This window comes from Malaclemys terrapin, chromosome 8 (assembly GCF_027887155.1).
Source record: "Malaclemys terrapin pileata isolate rMalTer1 chromosome 8, rMalTer1.hap1, whole genome shotgun sequence".
Lineage (NCBI taxonomy): Eukaryota > Metazoa > Chordata > Testudines > Emydidae > Malaclemys > Malaclemys terrapin.
In genome coordinates, this window is record NC_071512.1 from 8,390,755 (window position 1) to 8,402,089 (window position 11,335).

At 42.9% G+C, this 11,335-nt stretch overlaps 2 protein-coding genes across 2 annotated transcripts in view; one reads left to right on the top strand and one right to left on the bottom strand.

The window, feature by feature from the left end:
• Positions 1 to 2,046, top strand: part of MAPK9 (mitogen-activated protein kinase 9) — a 57,788-nt gene extending 55,742 nt beyond the window's left edge. The window contains exon 13 of the transcript XR_008445860.1: positions 217 to 2,046. The gene's annotated coding sequence lies outside the window, so the exon portion shown is untranslated. The remainder of the gene's footprint in view (positions 1 to 216) is intronic.
• Positions 2,047 to 2,266: 220 nt separating this feature from the next.
• LOC128841496 (rho GTPase-activating protein 24-like) lies at positions 2,267 to 5,577 on the bottom strand. The gene is made up of 2 exons (XM_054036540.1): positions 5,060 to 5,577; positions 2,267 to 3,531 (listed from the first exon to the last, which is right to left on the bottom strand). The coding sequence occupies exons 1-2, from the start codon at positions 5,425 to 5,427 to the stop codon at positions 3,279 to 3,281; spliced, it is 621 nt and encodes a 206-aa protein (XP_053892515.1). The 5' UTR covers positions 5,428 to 5,577; the 3' UTR covers positions 2,267 to 3,278.
• Positions 5,578 to 11,335: the final 5,758 nt, after the last annotated feature.

Sequence of the window (11,335 nt, forward strand, 5' to 3'; positions counted from 1 at the left end):
CTACTTTCATGCTACTGAAGGTCTTGCTACTTTTTCTTGAGTTTCCTGATATTAAATGAAGGATTAACGTAGCCACTTCTCTGGATGGATGGTTGTAGTTGGTTGTCTTGTACGAACTAGAGTTTGAGTTTTATATAAAGAACTGAAATGCCTTACCAGATTGTGTGTCAAACTCTCTTGATTGGAAAAAAAATTAGTTTTTTCTCCTCTCTACAGGGTACTGCTTGCAACTATCTGGCTGAAGAGTTGGGAGAGCCAGATCCTTAGACCACCTGATATTTGATGGCAGGATATTTTTCAGGTTGCTTGTTCAGCTGCAGAAAGACATCTTGTTGCATGAACCAGAACAGAATAGAAGAAGATAGAGCAGCCTGGCTGTGTTTGCATGGGGGCATTTTACAAAGTATACTGAAATACGTTCCTTGTCTTACGTCTTGCCTTGTCTGTTCCCCTCAAGTTCTTTGGAGACAGCGGTTCAGGTATAGAAGAGCGTGGCGAGAGGTGAAAACAAGATAGGAAGGATTCTTGAGGAAAGTGGGACTTCAGGAGGTAATGAGGCATTTGTTACACAAATGATCCAACCAAAGGAGCTGCATGTTGGAAGGTGCAAAACTGAGGGTGGGAGGAGAAGAAGAGTGAATTGGTTGGAGTAGAGCCCAGTTCAAAAATTCAGCCAGTTGTGCTATTCTATAAAGCCTTGAAATGAGTGTGAAATTACTTAATTTGTGATGGTAAAAGACTAGAAACCATGTATTTAAGAAGGATATTGGGTGATGTGGTTGGAGAGACTAGAGAGTGTGTGGAGTGGACTGGATCGCATACACCTTACTCACAAGTAAGGGTCTGTAAAACCTTGCTTCAATGATTTAACAGTTTTGAGCACTGAGTGAAACAGCCTGCTTCACTTGGTGTACATATCAATGGATCATATAGAATGAGGCAGTGTTACAATCCGATGATGTGCATTGGCACCTCATTCCTGATCTCAAACTTGTTCTTTCCTTTTCAGAGAACTAAGGTTTATTTACAGGACTGAGGCTTCATGAACTGGCCCAGGTTCAAAGACTGCCCAGACGATAGCTCATGCTCCCTGTCTCCAATGAAAAATGTTCCACAACCTTTCTTTTATTAAGAATATTTTTACTGGCACAGTCTCTCCCTTATGCCTTTATGAAGCGTGATGACAACACAGACTTCCTTATTCATTGCACATATTATCAAATCATATAACATGAGGCAGCACTTCTATGGAGTGCTGACTCATTCCATCTGCGCCTTCACAAATCATCCGGCATGTGCACCTATACATTAAAATAAAATGTGATCCAATGTACACATACACAAAGTAAGGCTCCGAGATTTGTTTGTTTTTTGCCCTTATGACATGGTCAAGTCAAACCTGATTTTTTTTTCTCCACTGTACCACCAATATACACACATGGGGCTAATGTCCCTGTCAGATCTCAAGCTTCTACTGCCTCTAGATGAAGTACAAGAGAAGCTTTTAACTAAGGCCTGGTCTACACTTGAGGGCTAAGTTGCCCTAAGTTACACAATTCCAGCTACGTCACTAGCTTAGGTCGACTTATTGCAGTGTCTACACCATGCTGGGTCGACGGGAGAAACTCCCATTGACTTACCTTACGCTTCTCTTTCCGGTGGAAATGATCTGCGGTCGATTTAGCGGGTCTTCACTAGACCCGCTAAATCTACCCCCAGTGGATCAATCACTGCAGCATCTATCCCCAGTAAGTGTAGAGATATACCCCTAAGTCACACTTCTGTTTTTCTTCCTCTTCACATGGGAGAAATGTACCTTTTCACTCCCAAACTGATGCACTGTATATGCTCAGGCTTTCAGAAATATGTGCCCTTGGACTGAACACAGAAAATTTCAGCTTGAGAAGTAAGTTTTTGAGAAAGTTAGAAACTAAGACACTATATAATGGAAATTCTTGTGGCCTTTAACTACAGACATCACCATTCCCAATTCAGCAAAGCAGGTAGGTACATGCTGTAAATTTAGCACATGAATAATCCTAATTCTATTCACTGAAGTGTGATTAAAATTAAGTGCTTTGTTGAATACAGACCATAATGAGCAATTGGGGATTTGGTCATCTTAAAATACTTATTTGTCCATCAAAAATCTTTTTCCCATTGATTTGATCTGAACATGGCATATATCACTTGAGAACTCATTATCTGAAAAATATCAAAGTAGCCTTAGTTTCTTTCCAAATAGGGTAGCTAGGGACTAAATAGATTTTTTTTTTTTTTAATCAGGGAAGTTTATTTTACATAATTCATATGGGTAAGTTTCCTTTAAAAATATTGTCAGTGGTAAGTGATGTTCAAAAAGGGGAATTTTCTTTCTGTATACTCCTTTTTTTTTTTTTTTTTTTTTTTTTTTTTTTTGGCAAAAACCAGCTGGAATTTTACTTTCTTTCATTCTGAACAGAGAAAAACAATTGTCATACTGGTACTGAGGAGGAGGAGGAAAAATGCAACTAGCCGTAGGCACTGAAATGTGACTTGGAGATATGTCCCCCGGGTTTTATAAAAAAATGTCACTCAATTTTGTATTCTTCATGCCTTTTATTATGAACTGGCAAACAGTGACCATAATTACATAATTTATTGATTGTATCCAATCATAACACAGGCCATCAGTTATCCCAGTGTTCAGCATATAAATTATGTTTATTGTTCTGGTTTTGCTTGAGGAAAATGCAAGTTTTTAAACTCTCCTGTGACATGCATTTGAATTGACCTTGGTTGCTCATTAATTGGTGTTGATTCTAGTGACTGGAGAAACTATATTGGTAATTTAGAAGTACAACTGTAATAAGGCTATTTGGTTAGTTACTTTGTGGATGGGGAAATGGACAGAATGAAATATAATCATTTCTGCTTCGCACAAGTTCAAATAAAGATTTTTTTTTTCTTCCACTGAGTGCTGAGGTGACTTTTATTAGTGTACTGTTCTCATTGCAGTTTTTGGATTGTCTTGAACAAATACAAGATTTTTATGTGAGCAGGCAAAAAAATGATATTGTTTAACATATAACTTTCAAAATGTGACTTACATTGTTGAAAATGAATAGTAGGCATTGCTAACTTGGTTTATTAAATACTGCAGTTTTATTCCCTATTTGTATTAAAAGTTTAACAAAGATTAGTTTGTACTATTAAGCTTCTTTTGCGGTTAGGAATCTAATTTCTGCATTGAAATGACAGTAACCATTTAATCAAATAACTCTTTTTTGCAAACTGGTCTAGTTAATTGATTTAAAAACTTTGAACAGTTTTCGCTCTGTCTTCTTCACATCATTTGTTAATTCCCCAAAGGTATCAAAAAACTCTTCCATTTCCCTCTGGAGCATTTCATTTCTTCTTTCTGCATCTTCCCGGGCCCTCTCTGCATTTCGCATTTTAATCTCCACCAGACTGTACCACTTCCGTTGCTGACCCAGTTTTGAATGCAGATCCTTAATCTCTGATTGCAGCTCTTTGTTCCGCTGCTCCAGGCTGTTTGAAAGATAGACGTTACAATTTATAGGGCTCTTTTTTTCCTGTCTCTGTTTCATGAGAAACCTAGATTTTTAAAAACCATTTGGTTTTAAAGCATGTGATACTATAAATAGAAGTGTGTAGAGAGGCACTTTTTATCCCCAAAGCAAACTATGTTAGGTCCCCCTTCAACATGTTGCTGATGCATTTCTCTCCCATCATCTTCATTATTTGTCCAGTTTCTGCAGCTCAGTGAGTTAATGTACCAAACCTGCTTACAAAATTGTCTTTCCTTTTCAAAGGTAAAGGCAATTCTCCATTTTATACTCATGCTGGTATACCTTGTATTGCAGTGTAAAAAGAAATTTTGTACATTTCCTGCACAAATACCCAAAAGCTTTGACTTAGGTTGTGTGCAATTCCTCTAATATTAAGAGTTATGGAAGAGGAGGGCTATAAGTCAGTGTATAGTCTTCTCTTAGAACCTATATGCGGACCCAGTCCCACAAACAAACAGTTGGATTTTACATCAGATTTCGGTGGAATCTCACATGTGTTCAGGATCTTTGCACACCCTCTGTATCTAATGCTGAAAACATGAACAGCTATCAAAATCATTAACCCCTTTGAAAGTGGGACTATCCTATGAAACTCAGAAACTTCCAACAAATCTTCAATATCAGGCAGGTTGCACTTCCTCTCCTTTATTTTGAGGGCAAATTTAAATATCCCCATTTAAAAGTCACTAAAATAATTATTTCAAGGTATATCATCGTTTAACTAAATATTCCATTTGGATAATTTATCTGAAATTGTTATAGCTAACTAATTAGTGATTGCATCTGTTTAGAAGATCTGGGTATTTTTTGTATAATAAACAGGTGGCATTGTTCAGCTGACTGCACACAGACTTAGGAGCTGCTGCATTCTTGTTCTAGGTCTACCTTTGACTCACTAAGTGGCCTAAGATAGGTTACTTTCCCTATTCAATTTCCTGATACAAAAAATGAGGATCGTACTTGCCAACCTCCCCACTGAGCTGTTGCAAAGAATTTTCCTTTAAACTTTGTAAACCGCTGTGTCAGTGCTTAGTATTATGATTGTTCATATTCTGGTTTATTTCCCCCCAACCCCAAACCGACCCCCCAAAGTACTGCTCTTCATGCTGACTGAAAGCGTGTGTGGGGGGAGAGTGGGGGTGGGGGAGGAAATTCCACAGACTACAGATTGTTATTTATTTATTTTTTAAATCTTCGTTCTCCCAAGAAATTGTAAATGCTTTGACATTTTCCAGCCAGCTCAAATGATACTGGCTTCTATTAATTTTAAATAAATGACATTAGCCTAAACCCTGTAACATGAGTCAAAACTGGTCTCTTGTAAATACTGGACAGTGAGAAACATTCACTTTGAAATGTGAAAAAACATTATTGCAATAGTGTCCAAGGACCCCAGTTGGGGACCTCTGCCTCTTGGCAGTAAGCACAGTACACACAAACATCACAAAGTCCCTGCCCCAGAAAGCTCATAGTCTAAGATTCCTTACCTTGTAATTTTAGCTTCATACTCTGCCTTCTGCCTGGACGTCTGCTTCTTTAGGCTGACAAGATGGTGTTGCACTGAAGTTGAATTTGCTGAGAAGTCATTGGCAGTAGGAGATGCTTCACTGCTGTTGCCTCCTGGGCCACATCCCAAGTTTTCCTGTAGCCCCAAAACATTGGAAGTGACTGTGTTAGTTTCTTGGGACTCTTCTGGGCAGGTAGACCTGGTTAAATAGCTTGAAGTCGGGTTTTCTTCAAACATAATTTCACATAGGGAGCCAGTCCTGGATCCCTGACCAGTATTGCTCGTTCCCTGCTGGCTTTGCAAAAGTATCTGTTCCGTTTTGTTATAGAAGAGCTTGTTTTCATGCATTTGCCTCACCCTGAACTGTGAAACTTTTCTTCCTCGCCACAGCTGTTTGAAGCTTTTCAAATACTTGGAAATTGTCCATTTTGTTGGAGCCTGGATCTTGTTTCAGATTTTGTTTTTGATACGGAATGGGTGACGCCTCAAGTTGGTGTGCCAGTCCACTGTGCGCATGGCCTCATTGCGCTGGCTTGTTCTTATCCCCAGGAGACACCGCCTCTTTTGTGTACCCGCCATCTTTTCTGTGTAGTTTGAATGACATCTGTGGGTGGCACATTTCATAGCTGTCTGAATTACTAGTTGCATTCTTCTCTGATAAATTTTCTGCTGTGGTAATCTTGGCTGTCAGTAACCTGGGGCGGAAGGGGATATCTGCTCAGTAGTCTACAAATACAAGGCTCCCTATGTTCCATGTTTCACAGATTATGGAAGAGGCATGTTAAATCTGTTTTGGGTGCACTGTGTCTAGCCAGCCTGGCGTGAGAAAAATTGCATGAATGGAAAACAGCTTGCTGTGTTTTATCACTGACATCAACTGTTGCACATTTTAAAGGAAGCAGAGAGTAATGGTTAAAGTAAAGCTATTCAGTCTCTCTTCAGCGCTGTTGTATCAAGGACAAGAACTCTGAGGTCAAGGAAGCTTAGGGCTCTTACACTTCAGCTCCAGTTGGAAAACTAACATGAATACATTTTAAATAGACATTTATTTTTTTAACTGCCTCTTTTCAGAGGATACTCAAGTAAGTAAAGTACAGCTTCAGTTTACGGATAACCAGAAATAACTCAAGTACAGGAAACTAAATAGGAAAAAAAAGCTCTTAATTACAATTAAAATACACTTAACTTTAAAACTAAAGCAATTTAATAATAATTTGGAGAGCCTTTCCCTCAGCCATTTGGTGCAAGGAACAAGGTGAGGTTTGAATAGAGGGCAAAATTAGCAATGTAAATACCCATACAAATAAACTATAAGAAATTGGCAGAAAATTTAGCTGGCCCAACTACCATATTATTTATTTTTTGTATGTTTTCTTCCAGGGTTATCACATATCCATGCTGAGTCCCTCTTTCTGATGTACTTACTATCTTTTCTGTTAACCTGACTCAGAGTTTGTATTTAAAATAACCAAACAAAAAATCCTCTGCGGAGCGTTCAGGGGAGGGGGCAGAGTTGGGGTGGGGACTTTGGGGAAGGGGCGGAGTTGGGGCGGGGCCGGGGCCCTGTGGAGTGTCCTCCTTTTTTTCCAATTAAATAGAGGTAATCCTATTCATGAGCCTCTTTCTAAGAGTAGTAGGCTGCTATATTATCTGTTCTATTTTAAAAGGCTGTGTTATGAATTTGCTATATCCTAGATTTGCATGTGTTGGATTAAAAATGGTGGATTAGTGCCACAGGAAGATACAAAATTGAAAGTTTGGTCCCTTTTGCTAGAGAAAAACTGGTCGTCACCTTTCCATTAGACTCCCTAGTCTACTGGGAAACTTTGATAGCTTGAGTGAAACTGCCAAATGTTTATAACCCTTTGTAGGGGAGCTCAGCATCCTTCATGGAATTTTTCTTTCCTCAGACCTGTAAAGCCTGCTGGACAAGGCGCATACAGCTTTTAGTCAGCTGGGATTACTGTTTTGATTGATTTGGGCTGGCTTAGTGGAATTGGACTACAATTCCCAACCGCCACCAAGGCAGACTTCAGCATCCACTAGCTATGCTTTTACGTGAGTTTTAAGATATCTCCCTCCTCTCACATGAATAACATGCTCTTATTCATCCCACTGTGCCCAGAGCTCTGCTAGGTGCCTTGCAGATCATAGAAAGGAAATGGGACTTGTGAAATTTTTACTCCTCAGTAGAAAACAGTCCTTAAACTTGAACAAGCAGATTGAATATTCTGTAAATCTGAAGATTTGAGATTATTGTCATAAGAAGAATCAAGAGAGATAAGAACTACATACATACTGAGGGCAAGAAAACTGCTGACTGAAGGAGTGGGATCCACAGATTCTGTTTTGCAGAAGTAAAGGAGTAAGTAGATTAAAAAAAATCAAGAACGGCAATTGCTACCAGGGCGGCTGAGAGCGGGTTCGGGCCCTGGTGAAAAAATTTTTCGGGCCCCCCAGCAAGGGCGGACCAGCTAAACAGGGCCGACGAGAGTGGGGGGAACGCCGGGGACAAAATTTTTTCAGGCCCCCCAGCAAGGATGGACCAGCTAAACTGGGCCAACGAGGGGGGGGTGGAAAGACGGGCCCCAGGCCCCCTTCCGGACCACTGGGCCCCAGTAATTTGTACCGGTTCTCCCCCCCCCCCCCCCTCGTCGGCCCTGATTGCTACCGAACAAAAAGCCTTTAATACTCCAGAGACAGTTTTTTCTTGGAATAATGTCATTGCTTTACACCAATTTCATGTTTCATAAATAACAGATGGCTGAAGTCTCGGAAGAATTAGATTCTCTATCTTTTACGATAAATTACTTTCTGACAAAAAAGCAGGGGTGTGTGGGAGAGAGGCAGACAACTGTGAAGAGCACCAGCTGCTAGTTACACAAATGTGAAAGACCTTCCTCTTTTCATTCAAATGTAGAATTTCTTGTCAGACATTCTTTTAACAGGAGCCTTGGTAAAACTGTAACTTCTCCATATCTATGAGGAAATGGTTCCAGAATGGGCTGTCAATTGAGACTGAAGTGTGAATGCCTCCTCCAATCTCTTGTGTCTTGAGTAAATTGTGAGTGGAAGAGTTGCAGAGATGATGCTTCTATGCTGAAGTGTGGTGGATGTAATGGGAAGTGAACAACTTAAGCTCCTTGGGAACTGAGCTCTGAATAGCATTATAGTGAAGTTGTTACTAATGTATTAAGGGGTTTGACGGCATGGAAACTAGAAGGTTATTTTACTAGTGTACCACCTGCTTTGTCAAATATGGTTCAAGTAGAGTGGTTCTCTAGGGTTACCATACGTCCGGTTTTTCCCGGATATGTCTGGCTTTTTGGTAATCAAACCCCCGGCCGGCGGAAATTGCCAAAAAGCCGAACGTGGCCGGGGAAAAATACCAGCCGGGCACTTCCCCTCCCGGGCTCTATTTAAGAGCCGAGCTGCCAGAGCGCTCCGGCTTTGGGCAGCCCCCTTGCCTCCGGACCCCAAGCCACCGGCCGGGCACTTCCCCTCCCGGGCTCCAGCTGCTATTCTCTGGCGGCGCAGGGGCCGGAGGCAAGGTGGCTGCCCAAAGCCGGAGCGCTCGGGCAGCTTGGCTCTTAAACCGAGCCGAAGAGTCAGGGGAGGAGCACAGCAGCCGGAGCCCAGGAGGGGAAGTGCCTGGCCGGGGGTGCAGGGTCCGGAGGCATGGGGGCTGTCCGAAGCCCGAGCACTACCGGCTTCACGGTTTGCCGGGCAGCCTCCAGACCCTGCGCCCCTGGCTGGGCGCTTCCCCTCCCAGGCGTTTTCCCTCCCGGGCTCCAGCTGCGCTGAGGAAGGTGTAAAACAACCATAGTTGTTAATTATGTGATAATATGACTATCATGGAAGTATCTTCCTAACCTCAAGCATTTAGTGATCTGTCTGCTTGCCCAGAAGCATCAGAGTGGACATCCACATATACTTCGACCAGTGTCATTGTTGAGGATATTCTTATTTATCACCTAGATATTCAATCCTTCTGTTGAATCCTGCTAAATTGTTTGCCTCTGTCTTGGGGCAGTGAGTTCCATATGCTAATTGTATCCTGTGAAAAAAGGATTTATACAAATGAGCCCCCTTTCTCCTCTCTCACACGTGCACACACTCACTCCTAATCCCAATGCTTTAAGAAAAGTAATATCAAGAGCTTCAAATTCTCAGCGTTAGAATACAGATGTGCTCACCTTTATGTTATCTATGCCTCTATACTTTTGCAGAAAGATAGAACTAAAAGCCACTAACAAATCAGTTTGATAGGGCCACTTGTGTGACACATGTTTAGTGATCCTGAATATTATTTGAGTGCTGACATTCTGTTCAGTGTGCTAGAAAACAGGAGCAGGATGCAGTCTTTGCCCCAGCAAGCTTACCATCTAAATTATATAGAGAGAGCTTGAGCATTCTTGTATGTACACTGCATACATACATATATTAGGCTAACGGATGGGTTTCATGTGGTCAGTGGATTTTTTTTTTATTTAATGTAAGGTTGTAAATTCTAGCTGATGGGGTTTTGGTAAAGCATATACAATGACTGACCATTTGAGTTCCTCAGACCCAGTGTCGCCCTCATAAAAATCACCACTGTAAGTGGCACTAATTGGTGCCTTTGGCACTCTGCAAAGCAGCCAAGGATTGAATGGGCATTGAGAGTTAATTACCCCTTTTTCACCTTGAGAGGCAGCCCACCTGGCTCAGGGTTGGTGGGGAAGTTTGTTGTGCTGGACCTACGCTGTGGATGAAGAGAGGGTGTCAGAGCTGTCTCCTTGTGTCAGTGTTAAATTCATCCCTAATATTAACAACTTTTTGATCTAATTCTGACAATCTAACTCTGGTTGATGGAAATTAGTCGTCATGAGGATCTCAATATTGCCAGGTCCATGGGGTTAAAAAATCATGTCAGAACCCAAAAGCTCATGAGACTGGACTAAAAATCATAAGTGTGGTTGTTTTTTTAAGCAAAGAAAATATCACATTTTTGGTCAATCTTCTGGTGTTTGAATCTCCTTGGCCAACCCCCAGTGTGTGTGTGATAACCACAGGATGAAAATTCAACCTCAAAAACATATGCAAACATGCAGGCCCTGTGTCCCTGGTGCACCTGTTCCCCCAGATCCCCAGCCCCTGCCCCCATCTTCAACCTTCAGAGGAGGGAGGATTCCCTCAGGGTGTCCTGTTAACGCCCCCATCCTGCAGTGTGTTGGGGGAATGAAGTTGCTGCTGTTGAGTTTGAAAGGGATGGGGAGCAGCTGTGCTGTCCTGCTCCATCTCTGGAGCTGTGACCCATTCAGGGCACACAGAATGCCCTGTATTGCAGGCAGTGGCTACAGCTATGGGTTGCCCTGGGGAGGAGGCTGGCAGCAAAGGGGAGCAGGGAGAGGTAAGAGAAGAGACCCTTCCCTCCAGCCCAACTATGGCTCTCCCTTCCTTCCTTCAGTGCTGCTGGGCTCCTCATAATGGGCGAAGGAGAGTGGGCCAGGCAGTATCCCAAGAGAGGAGGAAGGGAACTGGGCAGGGGGTCAGTAGCCTGATGGGGAGGGAGCTGCTAGAAGGCATTATTTGGAGGGCAAGAGAGCAGGGCAGGAGCCTTGCCTGGAGGAAAAAGCTGCGGCAAGTCCCCATGCTAGGAGTAGGGGACCACGTCCTGAGTAGGGGAAAAAGTCCTTCCAATCAGTCAGTAGAAAAAGGGAAATGTTCTCTTCTCCCCCTCTCACCAGTGTGTGTAGACTTTGTTCATTTCAGATTAAGTGCCCTGAAATGCATGTGCAGGGTTACTATCCATTCGGGTTTCCCTGGACATGTTCGGCTTTTTCAGATTTAAACGGCCGTCCGGGGGGGATTTCTAATAAAGTAGAAATGTCCGGGATTTCCCCCTTCCCCTCATGCAGAGTGCGGCGCAGCTGATTGGACGGCTGGGCCTGATTGAAAGCCACTCTCAGCCACTGGGGCCTCTAGCAGCCAGAGTCCCTCCCCCTCCCCCGCAGAGCAGTGTCACAGTGTTTGGCTGCACGTGGAGCTCGCAGCTCTCCCTTGGCCTGGGGTTAGATTGGTCAGGGGTTCTGGGGGGGCTGTCGGGAGAAGGGGGTGTAGAGAGCGGTTGGGGCAGGTAAGGGACAGGGAATGGGGGGGTTAGATTGGTTGGAGGTTCTGGGGGGGCTGTCAGGAGAAGGGGGTGTAGAAAGCGGTTGGGGCAGTCAGGGGACGGAGCAGGGAGACTTAGATGGGGGTGGAGTCTGGGGGGAAG